General features: G+C 46.4%; 1 protein-coding gene across 3 annotated transcripts in view; it reads left to right on the top strand.

The window, feature by feature from the left end:
* MAP2K4 (mitogen-activated protein kinase kinase 4) overlaps positions 1 to 24,390 on the top strand; it is a gene marked incomplete at both ends in the record, with an annotated part of 110,437 nt that overhangs the window by 38,016 nt on the left and 48,031 nt on the right. For all 3 annotated transcript variants that reach the window (XM_080712574.1, XM_080712573.1, XM_080712572.1), the window contains one exon: positions 13,226 to 13,400. In XM_080712574.1, the coding sequence (XP_080568700.1) occupies positions 13,226 to 13,400 (175 nt within the window). The remainder of the gene's footprint in view (positions 1 to 13,225; positions 13,401 to 24,390) is intronic.

The following is a 24,390-nucleotide window of genomic DNA, read 5'->3' as shown; positions in this document are numbered from 1 at the left end:
GCCTCACTAGCCACATTGAAATCATATGCAACTTAATTAACTAATTTGGCAGTGCTGGGAGTAAAACCCAAGTCCCCCTGCATTGCTAGTACTGAGCTGCTCACTCAGCCCCCCAAGACACCCCTTCTGACTTCTCTGATTTCTTATTCTTGGGGATGGGGTTCTTAGCCAGCACTGGGGATGTGGTCCAAAGAGAAAGGAGCCTCGGCGGCCTGCACAGCGCGTTGGCCTGGGCGGCTTCCCCCGGCTGCTCGGGGCTGCGGTCAGTGCTGAGCAAGGCTGGCGCAGGCTCAGCTCCGGGGAGCGTGCAGGCAGGAGGACAGGACGCAGCCGTGAATGTTGGCCTTGTCCTCCTTCATAATTAAGCACTTTTCCCCTCGGTGATAAAACATTTGTTTTTCTTAAATCACGTTGCTTCAAAGTCCTGCATTTATCCAGTTTGTCGAATACCGACTGAATATGTTAGGATGTGAGCGTTTCTATCTGGAGCATTCGAGCAATTCTTCTGGGCATCTCTTTTCCTTTTGCCTCATCTTAGATCTAGGCAAAGATGCTCATTTTGTTAGCAGAGCCAGGAAGCAGGCAGTTTCCATGGTAACCGACAGACTGAGTTTACCGTGGAAATTTCCGGAATTAACAGAGCCGCATTGCAGAAGGATGCAAAAGGCAGCATTCATCTGGGGACCCCAGCAGTGCGGACGCAGAGGAGCATCGCCGCGGTGTGCGGGGTATGTGTGTGTTTACCTTGTCTAAGGAGGACCAGAGCGTACACGTGTGTTGTAGAGAAAAGACCAGGGCCGCGAGGCTGTCGCTACCCGCTGGCTGGCTGTATTCAGCCTCGCTGAGGGGAAAAGGAGGGAGGAATGGCCTGAGAAGGGAGGTCTGCGGAGAGCCTTGCGGGGGTAGGATCAGTGAGGCCGAGAATGTCATGAAGCAGGAGCAGGAAGCACTTCACATTCATCAGATGGCAAAAGGCTCTTATGGATGGAGTTCTAGGCACAAGACTGTATTTATCAAAGGCAAAGCAGTAGGCGTTGGCGTGTTTGGGAAGCGCGGTAAGGTCGTGAGCGGTACCTGCTGACGTCTGTGGATCTGAGATGCCCCCCGGCGAGGGAAGGACGCGTGCGGCCTTTCTCCTGTGTCTGACCTACGTGGCCAGAGAACCCGGAGGCCGCCAGCTCCCTGCTCCTGCTGCGCCCTGCTCATCTGCGGGGGCTTGAGGGAAAGTCGGGAATGTATTTTGAGATTATATTCTTGAAATTAGATGGTAGGATTGGGGTAGGTAATTGGGGTTTCTTATAGAGCAAAATCGCAAGTCTGAAAGAGGAAAAGGATATCGGCAATAGATATAAATTAGATTATTAAATGATAGATGTGGTTTAGATGCCTAAGTAACATTTAGGTAGCACATCTTTTTGTCAGCAAACTACAGCTCATGAGGTGAATCTGGCCTCTTTGCTTTTATAAGTTAGTTTTCTGGAACATATTCACACCATCTGGTTGCATATTTGCAACAGAGACTATTGCTTGGGAAGCCGGAAATATTTACTGTCTGGCTCTTTGGGACTCATGATAAAATTTGGGACTCATGGTTTAAATGATGAATTGGACTCATAGGGCTTTCAAAAGAAATTGACAGAGCAGATTTGGTGGCTTAAAACAAGATAATTTTATTCTTGTTTTTCCTTTTTCTTTTGGTACAGAAAAAATTGAACTCAAGTACATTCTACCGCTGAGCTACAGCCTTATTTTATTTTTTGTGGTACTGGGGGTTGAACCCAGGGGCATTCGACCTCCGAGCTACACCCCCAGCCCGATTTTTTATTCTGTATTTTGAAACAGGGTCTCACTGAGTTGCAGCGGGCCTCACTAAGTAGCTGAGGCTGTCCGCGAACCGTGATCCTCCCGTCTCAGCCTTCCGAATGCTGGGATTACAAGCGTGCGCCACCACGCCTGGCTCCTATTTTATTTTTTATTTTGAAACAGGGTCTCAGTAAGTTGCGGAGGGTCTCGCTAAAGTGCTTAGGCCAGCCTGGACTCTGTGATCTTCCTGTCTCAGCCTCCCGTGTATTGGGATTACAGGTGTGCTACCCGGCTTATTTTCTAATGATTCTAGAGGCTGGAAATGTAAAATCAAGGCATCGCAGGTTCTAGAAGGCCTCCTTCTTTCCCTCCTCCTCGTTCTGGTGGTACTTTTATCTTTTGGGGTACCGGGATTGAACCTAATGGCATTCTACCTCTGAGCCACACCCTGTCCCACTAAATTGCCGAGAGTCTCACTAACTTTCTAAGGCTGGTCTTGAACCTGTATTCCTCTCTCTCAGTTTTCCAAGTACAGGGAGTACAGGCGTGTGCCACTACACCAGGCCGACTGAGATTTTTATTTTTTATACTGGGGATTAAACCTATGGGCGATTTTACTTCAGAGCTCCACCCCCAGCCCTTTTTGTCTTTTATTTAGAAACATGGTTTTTCCAAGTTGCCAAGGCTGGTCTTGAATCTGTGATCCTCCCGCCTCTGCCTTACAAGTACTGGGATTGCTGGCGCATGCCGCCTCGCCGGCCGGCCTTTGGGTGCTTCTAAGTGTCCCTTGGCTGTGCGGCTCAGCTGTCATCCTGCCTGCTTCTTCACTTGACCATCTTCCCCGAGTCCTTTTCCTTTCCCCACTTTGGTCCTGTAGAAGGTGCCTGTATTTAGGGCCTCCCCTAAGCCAGGCTGGTCTCCCCTCGAGATCTTTGGTAACATTTGTAAAGATGAGGTGAGCTTCAGATTCTGGATGGACCTGTTTCTTCAACTCTAGTCTGTTAAGGCTAGCCAGATCCTGGCAAGTTTCCCATGGGAACCTGTGAAGAATATACTACAGGAAACTTGTTGAGCTGCTGGAGAAGATATTAAATTCACTTTTGAAGGAGAAGATGGCATAGACATAGTTAAAACCAGAGAGCACAGCCTCTGTCATGCAGACATCAGCTGTGGTGCTCGCTACTCACAGGAGAAGTGCTGGGACAGTCACAGGAGACCGCTGCAGGCCAGCGTGTGAACTCTGTATTCTGTCCTTCTTGTCTTTTCTTTCTTTTGGCGCTGTGTTTGAACCCAGGAATGTAACCCTAGTGCTTGGGAGGCTGAGACAGGATCGCAGGTTCAGGGCCAGTATCTCAAAATAAAAAGGATTGGGGATGTAGCTCAGTGGTAGAGGAGCCTTGGGTTCAATCTCTAGTACCAAAAAACAAAAACAAAAAACAAAACAAAAAAAACCCAAACAAACAAACCCAAAGCATTCCACTGAGCTAACCCTCCCTTCCACTCTCCCTTCCATCTGCTGTGGATTCAGTCCAGGGCATTTTACTTCTGAGCCACCCTCAGCCCCAGCCCTATTTTATTTTTTATTTTGAAACAGGGTCTCAGTAGGTGGCGGCAGTGGTAGCGATGTGGGAGGGGAATTACTAAGTTGGCGAGGCTGGCCTCAAACCTAGGATCCTCTAGTCTCAGCCTCCCAAGTACTGGGATTACAAGTGTATGCCACCATGCCCGGCTTTTTCTTTATTTTTTATTTTGAGAAACAATTTCATTAAGCTGCTGAGGCTGGCCTCAAACTTGAGATCGTCCTGCCTTAGCCTCCTGAATTGCTGGTATTACAGGTGTTTGCTACCATGCCTGGCTTATCTCTTTATATCTTTCTCCAACTCATGCCTAAAGAGCAAATGAATTTGGGATTTTATTGGCACCAAAATAAGAATCAGTTTTGAGGACTAAAACTCATGGATAGATTAAGAATTAGGTGATAAGTAGATGGCCGAGTGGCAATATTGAATGTATACACCAGATTATAGATGAGCGAGTCTAAGACCTGGCTCTGCTGGAGAGCCTTGGTATCGCTGTGGGAGTATAGAAGCTGTTAGGAGAGAAGGCCTGGGGCCTTTCCTCTTAGCATATGGGTACCTTCATAAGCCACAGCGGTGATAATAGATATCTACCTTGTATTTCCGGGAGGTCTTATTTAGCATATTAGGGTGTATTCTTTTTTTGTGTGTGTGGTACTGGGGATAGAACCCAGGCTCATTGTACCTCTGAGCTACACCCCCCCACCACCACTATTTTTTATTTTTATTTTATTTTTTTGTGGGTCTGGGGATGGAAAGCAGGGGCATTTGACCTCTGAGCTATACCCCAGCCCTATTTTTTATTCTTTATTTTGAAAAGGAATCCCCACACTTGGGAGGCGGAGACAGGAGGATCACGCAGGTTCGAAGTCAGCTGTGCTGGCTTAAGAGACCCTGTTTCAAAAAAAAAAAAAGTATAAAAATGGGTCTGGGAGTGTAGCCTGGAGGTAGAAGGGTTTCCAGGAACCCCAGTACCACCAAAAAAAAAAAAAAAAAAAAAAAAAAAAAAAATTAAAGGGTCTCATTAAGTTGCAGAGGGCCTCACTAAGTACCTAAGTAGCTGAGGCTGTCCACGAACCGTGATCCTTCAGTCCCGGCCTCCCAAATGCTGGGATTACAAACATTCGCCAGTATGCCCGGCTATTTTTATTCTTTATTACAGAGGTCCTCACTAAGTAGCTGAGGCTGTCCATGAACCGGGAACCTCCTATCTCAGCCTCCTGAATGCTGGGATTACAAGCATGCACTGCCATGTCCAGCTTATTAGGGTGTATTATGAAATCTTTAGAGAATGATGCATGTATATGTTACGTTGAAGAATCAAATAGCAAGCAAGGGATCCCAGTGTGGATCCCCTGCAGAGAAAACCCTCATTCCGCACGTTGATAGCCCAACGTCTGTATCCTGTGTGTTTTCACATAAAGCCTCTGATACAGGCTGTCCCGAGAGAATCCTCAGAACTAAAGATGATTAGCGGTAGGTCCGAATTAGAGCCCAGTAAGAGTAAGCAGTATAAATGAGCCTTACAGACTCTGTTGAAAGTTGCGGAGCTGTAGATGAGGCTGCTGATGGCTAGGAAGCATCTGGACCTCAGCACCTGTGGGTGCAGAGTGGACACAGGTCCCAGTCCACACTTGCAGGGAGCGTTTCCTGGAAAGAGGAGACCGAGTGAAGCCTTTGCTTCCTTCCCAGTGGTCTACGGCTTTGTGTGCTCTGAGCAGCAACCTGAGACAGGAGAGAGCTATGGGGATGAATTTTCTACATGATGTTGAATTGTGAGCTTACACCTAAATACCTTCACAGAAAGATGTCAGTCGTTTGAGTCCGACTGCAGCTATACTTGAACGTTTGGTTTTCCTGTTGGAATTATATATGTGATTGGTATGGAAAAGAAATAAAATGAAACAGAAATTTAAAGCGTAGCTTGAGATTAAGTTAAGCCGGTTCATCACAGTTCACATATACAAGCTAAAATTTAAGCACTGAAAGGTTGTGGTCGTGCCTGCCTATGATCCAGACGACTCAAGGGGCCGGGACAGGAGGATCTCAAGTTTGAGGCCAGCCTCAGCAGCTTAGTGAAATCCTGTCTCCAAATGAAAAACAAAGAGGGCCCGGGATGTAGCTCAGTGGTAAAGTGCGTCTGGGTTCAGTCCCCAGGGTAGGTGGAAATGCCCTGGACTTCATGTTCATGTCTGATGTAAAATAAGTGTTCCAAATGTGTCATCAAATAAAATGTATTTCTATAAAATGTTTTTTCTCATTGACTTGTTTGGATAAATGTTCCCAGAATAATAAAAGTAAGCTTGAGCCGGGTGTGGTGACGCACGCTTGTCATCCCAGCATTCGGAAGGCGGAGGCCGGAGGATCGCCGTTCGCAGACAGCCTCAGCTACCTATCGAGGCCCTTCGCAACTCAGTGCGACCCTGTTTCAAAATAAAGAATAAAAATAAGACCGGGGTGTAGCTCGGAGGTACAGTGCTCGTGGGTTCCATCCCCAGTACAAAAAAAAAAAAAAAAAAGTAAGCTTGAGAACGCAATTGCTTCATAGTAACATGTTGGAAACATAATTCACACATTAAAGGTAATACAGTAGCTCTGGGTTATTGATGAGAAGCAGTCCAGGCTGTTGGTTCTTACTTGCTTCAGGGCCTAACGTGCTTGCTGACTTTGTACAAGGGATTTCAGGTTTGTAGCAAAAAAAAAAAAAAAAAAGATATATGAGCAGCATTATGCTGCTAAAATATTTATTAAGAAAAATGAGCAAACGAAAGGCTGAGCATGAAGACGACTTCCTGCCTCATTCTGCAGGCTAATATGAACATGGCTAGAATAAAGGACAACGCAGGCCGGCTTCTCTCAGAGCAGGGACTGTGCCTCTCCCCTCGAGAGTGACGCCCTGCCGGTCCTCCAGGGAGGAGACGGTGCCCACCCACTTTTTCTAGGAAGCATAGTCATTTGTGAGTAAATCTTTGTAGGTGGATGCAGAGCGAGAGTTAGAATTTTTTTTTTTAATGGGGTCTTGTCGTGTTGCCCACCTGAACTCCTGGGTTCAGGTGATCCTCCTGCCTCGTCCCCGTGGGACCACAGGTGTGTGCCGCGGTGCCCAGCGTGAGAACGGGATCTGTGTATCTGCCGCTGTCAGTTCTGGGAATGGTGAGGGGATTCGCTCCTGGAGCAGCCAGTGCTTCTGATTCACACCAGGGTGGGCCTTCTTCGGGACTCATACATATGTGGAGGCCAGTCCCTCTCACAGAAGCAGAGTGGGGACCAAGAACCATCTTCTCTCGTTTTGTCTCGGCCCTTTGATGGGGGAGTAGCTGATGTATTATAAGGTGCACATATTTAGAGTTGGCCAAGTTTCCACGTGTACGCCTTTGAAGCTATCACCAGTGTTCAGGTCACAGTGCTACCTGTCCCTCCCCAGACTCCCCCCGCCGTCAGGGTCTTTATAGCTAGACATGTGGCTTGGTTCTTCTTATATCGTCCATATCCCTAGTTAATGTATTCTATCCATCTTTTCTTTCTTGAACATGTGGAAGGCAGTTTCACCATCCTTATCTACCAATTCTTTGTGTGTGTGTGTGTGTGTGTGTGTGTGTGTGTGTGTGTGTGGTACTGGGGGTGAAACCCAGGGGCATTCGACCTCCAAACTACACCCTAGCCCTATTTTTTACCCTATTTTTTATTCTTTATTTTGAAACTGGGTCTCACTGAGTTGCAGAGGGCCTCACTAATTAGCCGAGGCTGTCCGCGAACCGTGATCCTCCGGTCTCAGCCTCCCCAGTGCTGGGATGACAAGCGTGCGCCACCACGCCCGGCTCCTTATCTACTAATTCTAGCAGCCCTGCCATTTGGGGTGTTTCGTTGGTTGACTTCCCACTATTGGTCATATTTTTTCCTGCTTCCGTGCATACTTTGGTGATTTTGGATTGTATGCCAGACATCACTGGGTAATGGGCATTTGATGTTACATATATATATATATATATATTTTAATTAATTAATTAATTATTTATTTATTTATTTATTTATTTATTTATTTATTTTGCGGGTCTGGGGATGGAACCCAGGGGCATTCGACCTCCCAGCTACACCCCAGCCCTGTTTTTTATTCTTTATTTTGAAACCGGGTCTCAGTGAGTTGCAGAGGGCCTCGCTAAGTATCTGAGGCTGTCCGCGAACAGTGATCCTCTGGGTCTCAGCCTCCCGAATGCTGGGATTACCAATCCCGGCATGCGCGCACGTTCTCCCTCCCTCCCTCCCTCCCTCCCTCCCTCCCTCCCCCCCTCCCCCCCTTCCATATATATATTTTTTTATTTTTATTTTTATTTTTTGGCGGTGCTGGGATTCTTGGAAACCCACCTCCGGGCTACACTTCCAGACCTATTATATATTTTTGTTTGGAAACAGGGTCTCTTAAGCCAGCACGGCTGGCTTCGAACCTGCGCGATCCTCCTGTCTCCGCCTCCCAAGCGTGGGGATTACAAGCGTGCGCCACCACGCCCGGCTGCATTTGGTATTATAAACGGCTTTGAGGCCTGTCCTTTGATTAAGTTACTTGGAAATAGTTTGGTCCTTTCAGGCCTTGTGCTTCGGCTTTGGTGGATGACTTGTCTAGACCTGATTTGACTTCACCGTTTAGGACCTGCCTGTTACGAGCCTGGGTTCCTGCTAGTCCTTTTGGGCAGTTCCTCCCTGTGGCTTCTGTAGGGTCCTCACAGATGTGGACTGATGGGGACTCTGCCTGTCTGTGGGTTCCTCTTGCTCTGCAGCTCTCTCCTGTAGGGCTCCTGTCTCGTAGGGTCCATTTGTGTGTATGTGTGTGTGGTGATAGGGATTTACCCAGGGCCGGTCTACCTCCAAGCTGCAGCCCCCAGCCCTGCTTACTTTTTGTTTTGAAATGTGGTCCCGCTAGGTTCCCGAGAGCCTCATTGCATTGCTGAGGCTGTCCTCGACACTGTGATGTCCTGTCTCAGCCTCCCAAGTGCGAGGATACAGGTGTGGCCACTGCGTGTGCCCGTTACTCTCTATTGACGATACTCAGTGTCTTAAGGGTTGTTTCTCACGTTTTGCCTGTTTTTTCAGTTGTGAGGCTAAGTCTGTCTCCTGACACTCCACGGTGGGCCACGAAAGTGCCACCCTGCTACCGATCTGGGAGCGGGACTCATGGAAGTAGGGAGCAGTGTATCGCTGAAAGATCATCGTTCAGTAAGATTTTTTTTGCAGGATTCAAAACTTTTTTTTTTTTTTTGACGGTAATGATTCGTGTTTTTAATCGTAAGGAAGCAGCTGTGGCATTCATGAAATGGCTGAGAAAACCTGAGGAGGGAACAGATTTGGATGGACAGACACCAGGGTTGTTGACAGGCGACAGCGAGGAGAACGCAGTGCAGAAGGAGATCTCGGCCACGGGCACAGAAGCAGCGCAGGCCACGGCGTGTAAGCACCTGCTGGGGCGTCAGCAGGGAGAGCGAAGGGCTGGCTGATTGGGAAGCCAGAATTGCTAAATGTATACATATGTAAATTTAGAAATACATCGAGACGAGGGTTGATGATGCTATAGCTTAGAAACAAAGCAGCAAAGGAAGCACGAAGAAGGTAAACAGCTGGCTGAAGAGCGCTCTCGGGCGGAACGACGTTCTCGAAACGGCATTCAAGTCTAACAGTAAAACAAACCCCAAATCCAGAATGCAGCTGAACGCAGTGCTCCCGCCCTGACCGCCCCGACCAGGCACCCTGGGCACTGACTGCAGACCCAGTGCGGAGGCCTCGCAGCCCGCGCAGCAAGGGTGTGCTCTCTGTGTGTGTGTGTAATACTTTTGTTATTTTTTTAAAATTTCTTAATATATATATATATATATATATATATATATATATATATATTTTGGTTGTTGAGGATGGAACCCAGGGACATTCTTCTTCTGAGCTACACTCCCAGCCCTATTTTTTTTTATCCTTTATATTGAAACAGGGTCTCTCTGAGTTGCAGAGGGCCTCACTAAGTAGCTGAGGCTGTCCTCGAACCACGATCCTCCTGCCTCAGCCTCCCAAATGCTGGGATTACAAGCGTGCGCCACCACGCCCGGCTATAATATGGGTTTTTAAATGACTGCTCTGTTAAAGTAATTTAAGCAGAATCTATAAAGCAGTAGATTTTCTTTATGACATTTTTGTAATCTATACACATAGGAAAATACAAAAGAAAAATTCTTTCTGAATTGATTGATTTTTCTTTTTATCTTCCACATGTGTAGCTTTGGGTGGACTTTCGGATTGGATAATGTGGGAGGAAAAAGAGGCTCAGATACTTGTGTTCGTGCTGAATTTGCAGGAGAGTCACAGCCGTGTTCATACTGTGCTGCGCATGCGCCCATGTGCATGTGTAGGTGTGCGTACACACAGACTAGGTGGCTTAAACAGTATAATGTGTTGCTCAGAAGTTCAAGATCAAGGTGTGGGCAAGCCACGTGTCGCAGGTGGTCTCTGTCTCACTGGGTGCCGTGGCACCTCCTGTGCGCATGTGCGAGGACAGGACTTCTGCTGTCTCCTCGTAACAGGGCCCTCATTCTGTGGCATTAGCACCCCACCTTCATTCCTGCATTATTGGACTTGTCTTCAGTGCAGTCACATGCGGGTTAGCGCTTTATGTGAGTATTTGGGAGGGACCTTATTCAGCCCATAGCAGGTGAGAAGTAGAGCCTTTATGTGAGTGCGCTGCAGCCTGGAATTAGAGAAGAGCCCTTAGGAAGTGCAGGGAGAGTGGGCGGCGGCTGTGGTTACTGCCCCGGGGCCCTGGGCTGGATCTCTCAGTTAATAAAAAGAACTTTGGAGTATTCACTGAAAGCAACAAAAAGCTACCTGTATAAAGTTGTATGGGATGAGGAGTACCACTCAAATAGTATAAACTTACCATCTCCCCTGGGTCGCAACTGTGGTTTAGGACGGAAATTGACCAGTGGCTTGAGATTAATGGCAAGGTTCAGGCTTGGCCTCCAGCCTGGGCAGCCCGGGCTTTATCTGCTGGTGTCCCACTTGAAGTCCCCCGGTGTGGGCTGGGGAAGCGTGAGCTCACCGCAGACCTCAGGTTGGTGTGACTGCAGGCCGCGCGAGCACGCTTGCCGGGGGCACGGCCACAGCGTGCTTTCATTTGATGTTTGCGACTCTTCCCTTTGCAGCGAGAAACATGAAACTCTGGGTTGTCATCACCGTTTCCTGGTCACCTTTTGCTCTTGTCAGCTTTACTGAGCTAGAATGCACCTGCCCGATTGGTACCACATCTGAAATGTCCACTGTATTCAACTCTGGGATGTTTTCATTGGCCCAAGAAGATACTTTGCATCTCTTAGCTCTTAACCTGTTCACTTAAAAAAAAAGAAAAGAAAAGAAAAGAAAAAGGGCCAGGCGTGGTGGCGCACGCTTGTAATCCCAGCATTCGGGAGGCTGAGGCAGGAGGATCGCGGTTCGCGGACAGCCTCAGCTACTTAGTGAGGCCCTCTGCAACTCAGTGAGACCCTGTTTCGAAATAAAGAATAAAAAATAGGCCTGGGGGTGTAGCTCGGAGGTAGAATACCCCTGGGTTCCATCCCTAGTACTACAGAAAAAAAAGGAACTTTATCCAGAAACCATACAGTAGACTGCAGTAAGCTAAATTCTTAGTAGAGACATTCCATAATACTAAAACTTCCATTAGTGAATACTCAGGAAATGTTGCTTGTAGTTTACAAGTAGTTTTAGTTACCCTTTTCCAGCTGCTATCAGCAGTAGGCTGCGGCTGTGTGTTTTGCAGTGATCGCCATGGAAACGTCTACTTGCCAGTGATTGTAGAATAATAATTACAGTGGGGCGTGGTGGCGCACACTTGTGATCCCTGCGCTTGGGAGGCTGAGACAGGAGGATCGCGCAGGTTCCAAGCCAGCACCGAGGCTCTCAGCAACGTAGTGAGACCCTGTTTCCAAATGAAGTATAAAATAGATCTGGGAGTGTAGCCTGGAGGTAGAAAAGCCCTTGCGTTCCACCCTCAGTACCACAATAAAACAAAACAAACACTGGAATAATAATTTCCACGTGTGGGATTTCTTTGTGTTAGTATGTATTTCGGGCTTACCCTGTGTATTTCATGAAAATGACTACTGAGAGAACTTCTCTCTTCTTGCCTAGCCTGATTCCACCCGGCAAGGTCAGTTCTGGCTCCAGTGTTAGTCTCTGGCCACCGTGCCACTGACTGCAGAGCCTTGGGACTCAGAGGCTGGAGTGTCAGCTAACATGGGGGAAGGTTCCGAGCTGAAAAGACCTGTATGAATACTCTGACGCGAGACTGTTACTAGGAATGCCGATTCACTGAGTTGTTTACATGAAGTGTTACTAATCTTGGAACTATAACCTTGAATCTTGATTATTATTAATATTAGTTTATATGACTATTCTGGAGGAGAGATTTTAACATTCTAATTTTATTTTTTGTATGTGTACTGGGGGTGGAACCCAGAGGCTTTCTATCTCCGGGCTATACTCCCAGACCTATTTTCTATTTTATTTGGAAACAGGGTCTCACTAAGTTGCTGAGAGCCTCGCTAAGTAGCTGAGGCTGGCTTCGAACCTGTGAGGTCCTCCTGCCTCGGCCTCCTATGCGTGGGGATTACAAGCATGTGCCACCACGCCCCGCTTAATATTCTAAATTTTTGAGAGCCTTAGAAGAAGCTACAGAAAACACACTAATTGGAGAAAATAATCCTAAAATTTGGAATAAAAAAATAACCAAGTTATAACCTTGTTTGTATCCCAGATTAGAATTTAAAAGAAATTTGGATCATTTAGTATGAGGTTGAAAATGTAATTGATATTTAATGGACTGTTTATGAATGTTCCACTCTATGATGGTGATGATGATTGTGTGTGTGTGTGTGTGTGTGTGTGTGTGTGTGTGTGTGCGTGTGTGCGTGCATGTGAGTGAGGAGGGGCGAAAGAGGGAGAGGGAGGAAGGGAGGGAGATTTTCTATATATTTCATTGGATTAACTTACATATTAACCTCCACTTTGGGAATTTTGGAGGTGATATTTAATGCAAATCTATAATAAGTAGGCTCTTCTTTTTCTACGAGTAACTCATTTTTCATCTTGGTACTCTACCTATTGAACAAAGACCAGAAGTTTCAATTTTGAGTGGTATATGACAGACTTCCTCTTAGGCCGTCTGTCTGTCCTGGCTATTCAGCTAGCTGCCCCTCCCTGAGCGTGGCCTCACCAGGAACCCTGCAGAGCGCTAGCTCCCCACCTCCCACCTGGGGAGCTTTAAAATGCTGCTTTCTGACTCCTACCTCAGAGACTCTGATACCTGAACTTTGGAACTTAAAAAAAAAATCTCCCCAGGTAATTCTAAGGCGCGGCATAATTAGGGTACGGATTCACTAGCTAAAAATTGAGCCTCAACTAATTAATGTTGGGTAATATAGAGTAAACATTTTTTGTTAATGAAGCTTGTAGCTCCTGGTATTTTTATTTGATGCTGCAGTTTTGTAAAATTTGAAAAAGATCTGATATTTGGAAATGGGAATTGTTTGATAGTATTAATATGGTCAATAAGTGGAAATTTGGTTTTATGAGTGTCGTTGAAGCTATATGCACTGGCTACATTAGTTTTTTTTTTTAATTTTAAAAATTCATTGTGTTAAAAAAAAAAAAACCAAGATGACATGCAAAATAAATAAATAAATAAATACCTCCCAAAAGCTAGAGGTCAGACTATTTAACTTATGAGAAAAAAATTTATCCCACGTATTACGCAGTGCAAATGAAAAAGTCGAAACCTATCTAAAATGTGGAAACGTTGCTTCCCAATATTTTGACAGAGAGAGGCTGAGAACGCACAGCATCGAGTCGTCGGGAAAGCTGAAGATCTCACCTGAGCAGCACTGGGATTTCACTGCCGAGGACCTGAAGGACCTCGGGGAAATCGGACGAGGGGCCTACGGCTCCGTCAACAAGATGGTCCACAAACCCAGTGGGCAGATAATGGCAGTTAAAGTAGGTGACGCCACGCTTCCTTCTGGTACTTAATCCGCTGGGTGATTTTTCTGGCGCAGCGATAACCTCTGTTGCTCTGTTCTCGCATTTCTGGTAAGCGTAGGTGTTTAAGAAGTTGTGTGTGACTCCCTGGAGAGTGTTGTGTGTAGACGTGTCTCACCGGTGGCACGTCTGTCTCCTCTCTGGAAACATGACTGTGTGCAGTGTGCGTGTTCGTTGCACTTTTGGCGCGACGCATTGACAGGTTTTAGGCTCCAGCCTTCCACTGCCAAGGTGAGTTGAGGCTGGGCGGCTGCGCCCTGGGAGCCGAGCCAGGCGGGAGCTGGAGAAGAGGCGGCGCACTGGGCTGGGCAAGGTGCGGGGCTAGGGCTAACAGCAGTCTTACTGAAGGTTTCCTGGAAACCACGCACATGCTGTTGCCACTAACCTCAACCTTACTCCGTCCTGACCGGCTCGGCTTCTGTGTGTTTATTTCGTCTCTACTCAGTACTGCCCTGTTCCCGGGTTTTCAAGTTGTGTTGAAATGAATACCTTGTAATAATGCTTTCACGTTCTGTGCTTACCGTGAGTGCCACGCCACTTAATATGTCCATTTTAAAAAACAGAAAGGCCACCCGTGGAGATCTGGCCCACTGCCTGTGCCGGGCAGGTTTACGCCGACACCTGTAATGAACAGTGATGTCCATCTGACTCCTGTTGGGTTCGTGTAATTGTATTTTGTTCAGATGTTTAACAAGCATTTGTTTTATGTAAGGTATTTCAGAAAAATCAGCCACAAGGAGGCAGTTTAATAAGAAGTGAATTAAAGCAAGATGTGATAACACTCTCACTAAACTTAAAAAATTCCACGTAGCATCCCAGTTCCCAGCAGTCGAGAGTGCAGACGGCATCAGCTACTCGTCGTCTTGTTATTCCCCTGGCTTGAGAATGTCAGAGGGGCTTCATCACCAGAAGAGGTCCCTGGGTCTTTACTTGACACTGGGAGTGTGTTTGTATCATGTGAATTTAAAATGTTTTCTGTGTCCAGGTCCACAAAGTCCACATGTAACTCTTTTAGCCTCCATCATTGTGGAACGTTTCTCTTTACTCCTGGGTCATAAAAAAGTGATATGAAATTAATGGTGGGGGAAATTTTTGTGATTCTTTCTCTGGGTTCCTGTTGTTGCCTATAATTTTGCAATGTGAGGGAAACTGTAGATTTTTGCTTAGGAAGATGTGTATGTACACACATTTTGCATATGACCTGCAGATCTCTGAAGATGCACAGACTAAGATCTCTGCTTTGGATTATATGTTGAGATAACCTGATGCTTTTCTTGGAATGTGAAATTATTTTCTATTCTTACTGCAGAATCAGTGGGAAGAGTCATTTTATTAGACCTCTGGGTGAGGGTTGTTGTATCGCCTTTATGTATGTACTGTGCACCTGTACCCTCCTGTTTGAGTTGACTGGGTCTTAAGGGAAAGCTTTCCTTTATAATTAAACTTACAAGCTTTTCTCCCAGGTATGAGGGAAAGTACTTCCGCACTTGGGAGGCAGAGACAGGAGGATCACGCAGGTTCGAAGCCAGCCGTGCGCGCTGGCTTAGGAGACCCTGTTTCCAAATAAAAAAAAATATAAAATAGGTCTGGGAGTGTAGCCCGGAGGTTGAAGGGCTTCCAGGAACCCCAGTACGACCAAAAAAAAAAAAAAAAAAAAAATTACTGTTTCTTTGCTGGGCATGGTGCATGGTGGTGGCACAGGTTTGTAATTCCAGTTCTTGGGAGGATGAGGCAGGAGGATCACAGGTCTGAGGCCAGCCTCAGCAATTTTGTGAGGCACTTTGCAACTCAGTGAGACCCTGTTTCCGAAAAACCCCACAAAATAGGGCCAGGAGTATAGCTGAGAGGTAGAATGCCTCTGGATTCAATTCACAGTACTGAAAAACAAAACAAAAGAAAACAACTCGTTATTTTCTGTCAGGTGTTGTGGCGCACGCCTTTATTCCCGGTACCTGGGCGGCTGAGACAGGAGGGTGGCAGGTTTGAGAACAGCCTCAGCAGTATAGTGAGGCTCTCGGCGATCTACAGACCCTTTTACAAGCAAGCAAGCAAGCAAACAGGGCTGGGACGTGGCTTGGAGTTAGAATGCCCCCGAGTTCCATCCCCAGCACCACAAAGCAAACACCTGCACCCTTGTCACAGTTTGGGCTGGGGGTGCTTCATTTTCACATTTAAAACTAAAGTTTTTCTCAGTGATTAATTTGATCCCATTTGGAGTTGTATAATATTTACTCAAATTTTGAAGGAATTAAGAGTAAGAAAAAACAAAATTTTGTCTCCAGCATTCATAATCTTATTCTGTCAGTGGCTACTGTGAGACCCCTTGTGGGAACGCTCGCGTAAAGCCCCACTCCTGACCAGGACCACTAAGGCCGTCATGGGACCTGCAGGCTGGACTCCCGAGGACTCCACCACCACGAGGTGCTGCTTTTGCCTAGTGCCTTGGGCACTTGGGCAGCCGCAGCAGCTTGGGGTGGGGAGGCTGAAGTGTGGTGTATCAGTCAGCACTCAGATGCAATATGTCATTGGCCTGCACAGCTTCACTAATCCTGGAAGAATAAGCCTTTTTTGCGTTAACATTAAAATTCGATACCAATCGACGGGTGATGTATGCCATCTACTGTGAATTTTAAAATGTCTTTTTTGGTGGCTTCTTCAGAGAAGCGTGGTCTTTCGTCACACCTAAGTGTGTTACCTCATCCTTTAGGTCTAAGACCAGATTGGCGAGTATAATTACACAGAAGCGGTGACTAAGAAGTCCATAGATTTGACACAGTGGTTCACACAGACGAGAACTTTCCTTTGCTCTAGGGGAAATGGGAAACACACTTATGGAGCACTCGCCTAACGTTGTACTACGCATTTTGGAAAGAGAGAAGATTGATATTCTCTGAGATGTTAAACCTATCCTAGAAATTACCCTTAAGACTTACTTGCAGTAGCTATGCAAAAGGGAACGGTGGGATTATCCTGAATTTTCTCTTTATTATTATTTGTAATTTGAGAACGCCTTTCCCCAGACTTATTTTGCCACATATAAGAAATGTTTGAAAAAGGGGACCTCTTAGCAGAAACACTGATCTCAGAGACTTCATCTAAAGGTATAATCAGAGTCAAGGTAATGTAGTATATGTAAAACTTACACTTAGGAGAATCTCTTCACGTGGGCCTGAGCCCATCTCCTAGGCTGCAGTGAGGTGGTGCTGAGGCCCCAGATGTGGCCATTTTAGCTGTGCACACCTGGTCTTTTCTTCACTGAACCCCATTTTTTAATTTAAAAAGCTTATAGGTAAAAAAAAAAAAACACATAAAAATCGTACTTATTAGTGTGGTAAGGTGATGTTTGGATGGATATATATATATATATATATATATATATGTAATGTTTACATTAGATTAAATGTATCTGTCCACTCATATCATTTCTGTATGGTAAAATAATGTGTTAGGGTATATCCTTTCTTTTTGCTTTTTGAAACGTGTTAACATTATCATCACCTCTAGTCATCAAGCTAGAACATCCTACTCTTATTTAGTATAACTTGGTACCCACCGAAAAATTGTTCCCCACCTGTCTCTCTCTCCAGCTGCTGGCAGCTGCCATCATGCCGTCCACTTCTGTAAGATCAGTGTCTCACATACCAGGTGAGCGTGCAGTCAGGCCTGCGGCCCTCCGGTGCCAGCTTCTTCCATCCACGTGTCCGTGACTGACAGGATCTTGTTCTCCTTGTGCCTGGTTATATTCCATGTGAACATGCACTACGGTTTCCTTATCCATTCCTCTGTTGCTGTACTTAGGTTGCTTCCATTTCATGGCTGTTGTGATTAGTGCTACAGTGAACACAGGGCTTAATGCCTCATTTTGCATGATCGCGGAGTAACCACTTAATAAAAACATGAGACATGAAGTCACTGTCCTCTTCAGGGTAAGGTAGGTACCTGTCCAGAAGAGTTAACTGTAATATGGCAAAACCTAGGGTTCAGACCCAGTATTTGAAGATGCAGTCAGGATTAAGTTTTTCAGCTAGGTTTAGAGAAATTTAGGCCTAGTAGAAACGCCCACCAGTGTTGGGCATAGGGGATCAGATTTAGGATGTCATTGGAAATCCTGGGATGAAGGAAAAAAGATGGAAAGAGTCGATGAGGTGTCACAGTTGAGACCCAAGGGCTAAAATCAAGTGGAATTCCAAGCACAGATTGCTGGCAGAGGGAGGAACGGCTGGCAGTGTGCCTCCACCTGAGCCTGTTTACGGCAAGCCCTGCATGCCCAGAGTACCAGCTTCCCCGTTGTTTTCCAACAGACTCATGCTCACATGGACTTATTGAAGTGATACATGGCCTTTTCATGTTGTAGACAATGAACAGAAAAGCAGGGAGAATGGAAAAGTGAGAATAAAGATGAGCGGGAATATAAGGGAACGAGGTTGCTTATCGCTAAAGGTGGTATTAACTGAAGCCTGAATGCTGCAGGAAAGCTGTCGTCTCATTGGAGAATGGAACTGGCATGGGTAAGGAGGTAGGGATAGGAAGATGCTGAGGCTGTCACGGTGACCCTTAGGAGGACCTTTCAATTGGCTTGGAAGCTGCCTGGGGGTCATCAGGAAAACAGATTGGTTGAAGTTAGGTGTTTACACAAGAAGGGTTAGCGATGTGATCTTGTCTGTAAGAGCTCCAGGTGGTTTATTCCTGTTGTTGATTTGCCTGACATGTCTTGTTCCTTCTGTCCTCTGCTCTGCTTTGTTGATTTAAACATTCCTGATCTTGGCCTGAATTTGGCCTGATCACTTGAATTTGGTATCCAGATTTTGACTTCTGAATACTCAAATCTTTAACTTGGAATTGAAGCCTAGCTTTTCCCAGTGCTTGTTGGGAAGGAAGGGATCTCTGATGAGCAGTATCGGCATGCCAGAGCCAGCCTTCCTTGAGCGCTGCGGAGCTTGCATGTGCGGCTTAGGCAGGCCTCCTCGGGGCAGATGGCACAGCAAGCAGGAAGTCAGGACCGGAAAAGTCGCCTGGCTTGCTTGCCCATCACTGTAGGGACCGTGCCACTCCTGTCAGAGACGCCAGAACGGAATGTTTTTGCTGGGTACTGTGATTGCAGGAGTTTCAGTTTGGTGTTTAGATACTGGTCTTGCATATTGTTCTGAAAGCACTAGAATGAAACTTGACAGGGGTGGCCTTAAATTTGAAAACCTTTCTGTTGAGCTGCTTTTAATGATACAGAGTTAGGCCACGGAAAGACCATGATGCTGATACTTAATTATCCAAGATGTTCACTTGTGGGACACAGAAATCATGGCTGTGTTGTTTTTCATAGAGAATGGTTGCATAGAGAATGGTTATCTTTGCTTTTATTAAACTGGCCAGATCATATATATGGCTTAGTTAGGAAATTCACAGCTGGGTGTGGTGGCGCATGTCTGTAGTCCCAGCTCCTCTGGAGGCTAAGGCAAGAGGATCCAAGTTTGCCAGCAAGGCCCCCAGCACCCTAGCAAGACACTGGATCAAAAGAAGAAATAAAAAGGGTTGGGATGTAGTTCAGAGATAGAATGGTCCTTGGTTCAATTCCCAGTGCCAAAGTAAATAAATAAGTAGATTAATAGATAAGTAAATAAACAGGTCTGAGGACGTAGCTCAGTGGTAGAGGACTTGCTCAGCACGTACAAGTTTCCGGATTTCATCATTAGTACCAGAAAAAAAAAAAATCATGATTGACAGAGGTATTTTGTAATGTTTCCTAATCTTGCTTACTACCTATGGTGTTTGTGGAAAGTGTACGTGCATAAGTAGATCGCTCCAAAGAGTGGGTGGATTCTAAGGGCACGGCACAGCCCCCTCCAGTCATCCTGGATTTGAACTACACGTGTGTTTCCTCTGCTGTTGCTCTGCCATTACTTGGAGAATTGTATGTAGAACTTGGTGTTAGTCAGCTTTTGGTCACTGTGACCAAAATACCCTATACAAACAACTTGGAGGATGAAAGGTTTATTTGACTCAGTTTCAGAGGTCTGGTCCATGGTGGGCTGGCTCCATTGCTCTGGGCCTGAGGTGAGCAGAGCATTGCGAGGAAAGGTTGTGGTGGAGGAGAGCTGCTCAGCTCATGGCGTCTGGGAAGCAGAGAGAGAGACACACACACACACAGACACAGAAACACCAGGCAGAAGAAACCCTCCAGGAATGCCCCTATGACTCACTTCCTCCAAACTAGGCCACTTCCTAAAATTTCTACCACCTCCTATCATGCCATCATCAAATTATCAATCCATCCATAGATTACTGATGAACGTTAAACCCCTTGTTCCATTCTCTTCCCACGTCTCAACATTGCTACATTGATGAACCATAACAAACCCAATAAATAGATAAAACCAGTACTCAGTACTCTTCTGGTGATACAGAGAAAGAGGCACTAGGGTGGAGTGCATGCTAAGTATGTGTGAGGCCCTGGGTTCAGTCCTTAGCACATGCTTGCGCGCGCGCGCACACACACACGTACACACAGGAGGTAGGAAGTGGAGGCCCTGTCTATCCATATTGAATGCCCTCAGGGCATCAGCTCAGCGGAAGCATAGGAATATTAGGGACGTTTGTGAAATGGTTGCTCTTAGGTGAATTTAACCAACTATTATGTGTTCCTGAACATACTGGAGATCTACTTTCTGAAACTTCCTTTCATCCCTTGGTCAACCTGACTTGTGACATTGGCTTGTCTGAGTTTCTGTAAAAGTTAATTGGAGAGGAACCTGGCTGATCGTACATGGGGGACATCTGAACAAATGTCTCTATTGCTTGTTGTCTTATGGCTGTACTGGTCATGTATCAGATTCATACTGTTGTCTCACTGGATTGTCATGCATACTGTGGTGGTGGTCTGTATTTTAGGCCCTTAAAAATTTCAGTGTGAAGACTGACATGGGACCCACTCAGGGTGTAAGGCAGAGTTAGGGAGGAGGAAGAAGGCACTGCCCTTGTCAAGGCACATCAAGCGTTGTCCTCAGGGCAGCCTCCCCACGGTGCGCCACAGAACATGCTTTTGGAATTGACCTCCCCAGTTCTCTGATAGTGTGTCACAGATGATAGGTAAAAGGAATTAATTTGGCCTCAGTAGTCCCATTGAGAAGAATGGGAGGTACTACTATGAATTAATATGGCTAAGATTCTACTGGGAGTTCATTACATTGATTTTGAAGATTTGAATGAATTTGCATTTAAGAATTAGAATACTTTCTTCTGGCTTTGAGACAATTGACTTAATAGACACTTTTTTTTTTTTTTTTTTTTTTGGTGGTGCTGGGGATTCCACCCAGGGACATTCTACCACTGATCTATACTCCCAGCCCCATTTGTTTTTTATTTTGATGCAAGGTCTTGCTAAGTTGCTGAGGCTGGCTTTAGAACCTGCCTTCTTCCTGTCTTAGCCTCCCAAGTACTAAGATTCCAGGTGTGGGCCACCACATCCAGGTGACAGTTACTTTTTGATATGAAAGCAGTTTTTTGCATCTGTGATTACTATTACAAATACTTGCCTTGGGGGAAAAAAACTATTTGTTGTCATCCGCTTTGATATTATTAGTGACGGCATTGTGAGATAACATGGACTTTTTTTTTGGTACTGGGGATCGAAACCAGGGGTATTCTGCCTCCAAGCTGCACCCTCAGCCCCTACTCTCCTCTTCCTCCTCCTCCTCTTCCTCCTCCTCCTCCTCTTCCTCCTCCTCCTCCTCTTCCTCCTCCTCCTCCTCTTCCTCCTCCTCCTCCTCCTCCTCTTCTTCTTCTTCTTCTTCTTCTTCTTCTTCTTATTATTATTATTATTATTATTACTAATTTTTTTTTTTTAATTTTGAAACAGGGTTTTGCTAAGTTGATGAGAAAATCGCTAAGTTGCTGAGGTTGGTCTCAAACCTGTGATCCTCTGTCTCAGCCTCCTAAGTACTGGAATTATAGGTGTGCACCATCATGGATATTTTCATAAATGATCTTTGTAGAAGATTGTAATTGCTAAGGATGAACTTGTGTAGCAGGGATATTAGTTTTACTGCATTTGTGAAATGTAGAATTCTGTTTCTCAAAGTAAGAAAAGAAGAATTCCTAAGATTTCCTGTGGCACACAGGAAGTTGTTAGCATATCCGCATGCTACCGTGGTTTCTGGAATTTTCTAGGTTTCTATTAGACCTGAATTGTGGACATTCCTGCTAGGAGAGCAGTGTGTTTGTAAGAATGAGAACAGCAGGGACTGGATGTATCATACCCTTTTGTGTTTTCTTACCCTTTTGTGTCCTAGAAACCTTGGGAGGGTCTTTAACAAAGAATATTTAATGAATGAGCTAGGGGGTGTTTATGGTGCTTGGCAACCACAGGAAGCAGACACATTTTCTTCCGTCCTTCCCTCCCTCCCCTTTCTCCCTTTCTTTCTTGGTCCTGGAGCTTGAACCCAGGGGCATGATACCTCCAAATATACCCTCCATTCCATTTTTTTTTTTTTTTAATTTTGAAACAGGATTTTGCTAAGTTGCTGAAAATCTTATCGAGATCCGGTGTCAAATCTGTGACCCTCCTGTCGCAGCTTCTCAGATACCGGGATTATAGACCTGGGCCGCCCAGCTGCCTTCTAATTTTAAATGTAATACACTCGAGCATTACCCTATCACTCTCTATTTTCTGTGGCGAAGCGTTCCACCTAAAGGCCCACGTGTTTGCGTGGGTGCGTTCACCAGTGTCCTCTTGGTAAGAAGGTAGACGGATCTCATGTCCTAACCAACAGGAGCGGTTGTTCTAGCCATCAGACTAACTTGACAACACATTCGGCAGCAGCGTGAAGCAGGGGATGCAGATACCTTGGTAACCTTGGATGACAGACAGTAGGTGCTTATGTAAAGAAGGAGCCGCATGCACTGAACGAGCTCTAGCCAAGGGTGAGCGCTCGGAGAACCCACGTAGCTCTGCGGAGGAGTAAATGCCTCCTGGTGTTGTGAGTTGGGCTGAAAGGCCCCTCGGCCTTGGCAGAGGGCGCGTTTCCGGTAGCCTGCGTCATTTCATCGTATCAGTAATCTCCGCAGTCCTGAAGGGGTTTCTTCTGTAGTTACTGAATCCCTTGCCTTGCTGAGCCTCATTGTGTCCGTGCCCTAGTTTCTGATCCAGGCCGTTCAGTCCTCTTTCAGGCTGGGATGCTCCTACCTTACTCCTACCCCATTCAAGTACCTGAGGCTGAGCCGTGCTCCCGGGATGTGCGTTCCCTCCTGTGCCCTCTGCGCCTGTGCGAAGCCTGGCCAGGATGGCATGCGAGTGCTGGAGACCTCCGCCAGCCCCGTGCTCTCGCCCTTCCGCCCTAATTTTCCTGCCTCTTCCGTTTTCACCTCTCATTCCCCCATACATTTTCTTCGTTTCAAAACAAAATGAAACTAGAATCAGTTAGGATTGATAGCCCGTCTCTAAGTGTACTCCTGTTGCTGATGTCAAGTCTGTCTACTACATCACCGCTACCCAAGTCATTTCTAGATTCCTGGGGTGTTTGCTGGTGACTCATAGTCTTTTTGCAAGGAACATTCAGATTCTAGGAACTGACATATTTAGATTCTAGGAACTGACATCTGTCATACATGCGGTGGAACTGCAGGATGTATGACTTGTAATTTTTTTTTTTAACTCTGAGCTTTTTGAATATGTTATGACCTGTTTTCTCTTTTTCCGAACAGGAAGGGATCCAGGTAACTGAAAGTGCCTCCTCACACATGCTTTGTTCAAGAGCGAGGGCGTGTCATTTGCCTGACCTTTTCTCTTAGCCTGGTGGGAAGAACCCTGGGCTGATCTGGTGAGAGGCAGCAGCCGCGGCGGCTGTCACGCCAGGACACAGGAGTGGGCATGGCCATTCCGTGGTGCTCCGCTGTATGGTGTGTGCCTGGCCGCTCTGCCACCAGGAGATCTCTGCCGGCTGGCTGGGAGTGAGAGCCTGTGGCCAGGACCACTGTAGAGTCAGCTAGATGTTTATTTAGCATCTAAGGCAAAATACTCTTTGACCCGCTTCTTAGTGCCCACCTGGTGGGTCTTTGTTATTGTATTCTCTGTGGTTCTGGGGCTGGAGCCCAGGGCTTTGTGCGTATGAGGTTCTGGGGCTGGGGTTCTATGGTCTCTGTGGTTCTGGCGCTGGAACCCAGGGCGTTGTGCCTGCGAGTGAGCATTCTGCCGAGCTGCACCCCAGCCCCGTGCGCCTTCCTTCATTGCTTGCTGTACAATTTCATCCCTAGCTGTGTGTGGTCACCTGCCTCCTGGTTCTCGGCTGCACTTGAGTCTTTACCCCTGAAGAGCGGTCAGTTTACTATCATGTGCTTTCTCCCTATTCCCTCCCCAGCCCTGAAAAGAGACTTAGGAACGGAAGGAAATAGGCACCGTTGTGACGGGATTGAGTCCTGATACCTCAGTAAGAAAGGGCCCAGTCAGTTTTTCTCTAGAGTACACACTGCCTGTTAACAGTCTTCCTCCTGGTTGCTTCTTTCTCTCCGTCCTTCCCACACCTTTCAGCAAATTTACCTCTGTTGTTTCTCCAGTCCCCAGGTGATAGTCTTCCTCTATTTGGAAAGTCCTTCATACTTATCGGGGCTAGCCTGTTAGTTTTGAAACTAGCCAGTCTCCCTGAGGAGTGCCAGCAGTTGGGGCTGGGAAGGTGGGGTTGGCAGGGTTCACATGTGAGGCTGGAGAGTCTTGTCAGTGTGAAAAGGGCTTCCCTGGAGATCCCGGTGTCAAACTAGAGCACGCCTACACGTACACCACACTTACATAACTGTCCAGTATCACTGAGAGGGATATTTGTACTTTAAATTCAAGTTCTTAACACCCAGTGCGTTCCACATGAGGCCAAGTGGAAGGGGGGGTCAGCCCTACCTGAGGGCTTCCAGATGCCGTGGTACACAGGAACTTTAGCTTCTAGGCTTTGAAACCATTTCTACGTGGTCG

Source organism: Muscardinus avellanarius (assembly GCF_963383645.1).
Source record: "Muscardinus avellanarius genome assembly, chromosome: 16".
NCBI classification, from domain to species: Eukaryota; Metazoa; Chordata; class Mammalia; order Rodentia; family Gliridae; genus Muscardinus; species Muscardinus avellanarius.
The sequence above is the reverse complement of the archived record's forward strand: the minus strand, read 5'-3'. Positions and strand labels throughout refer to the sequence as shown.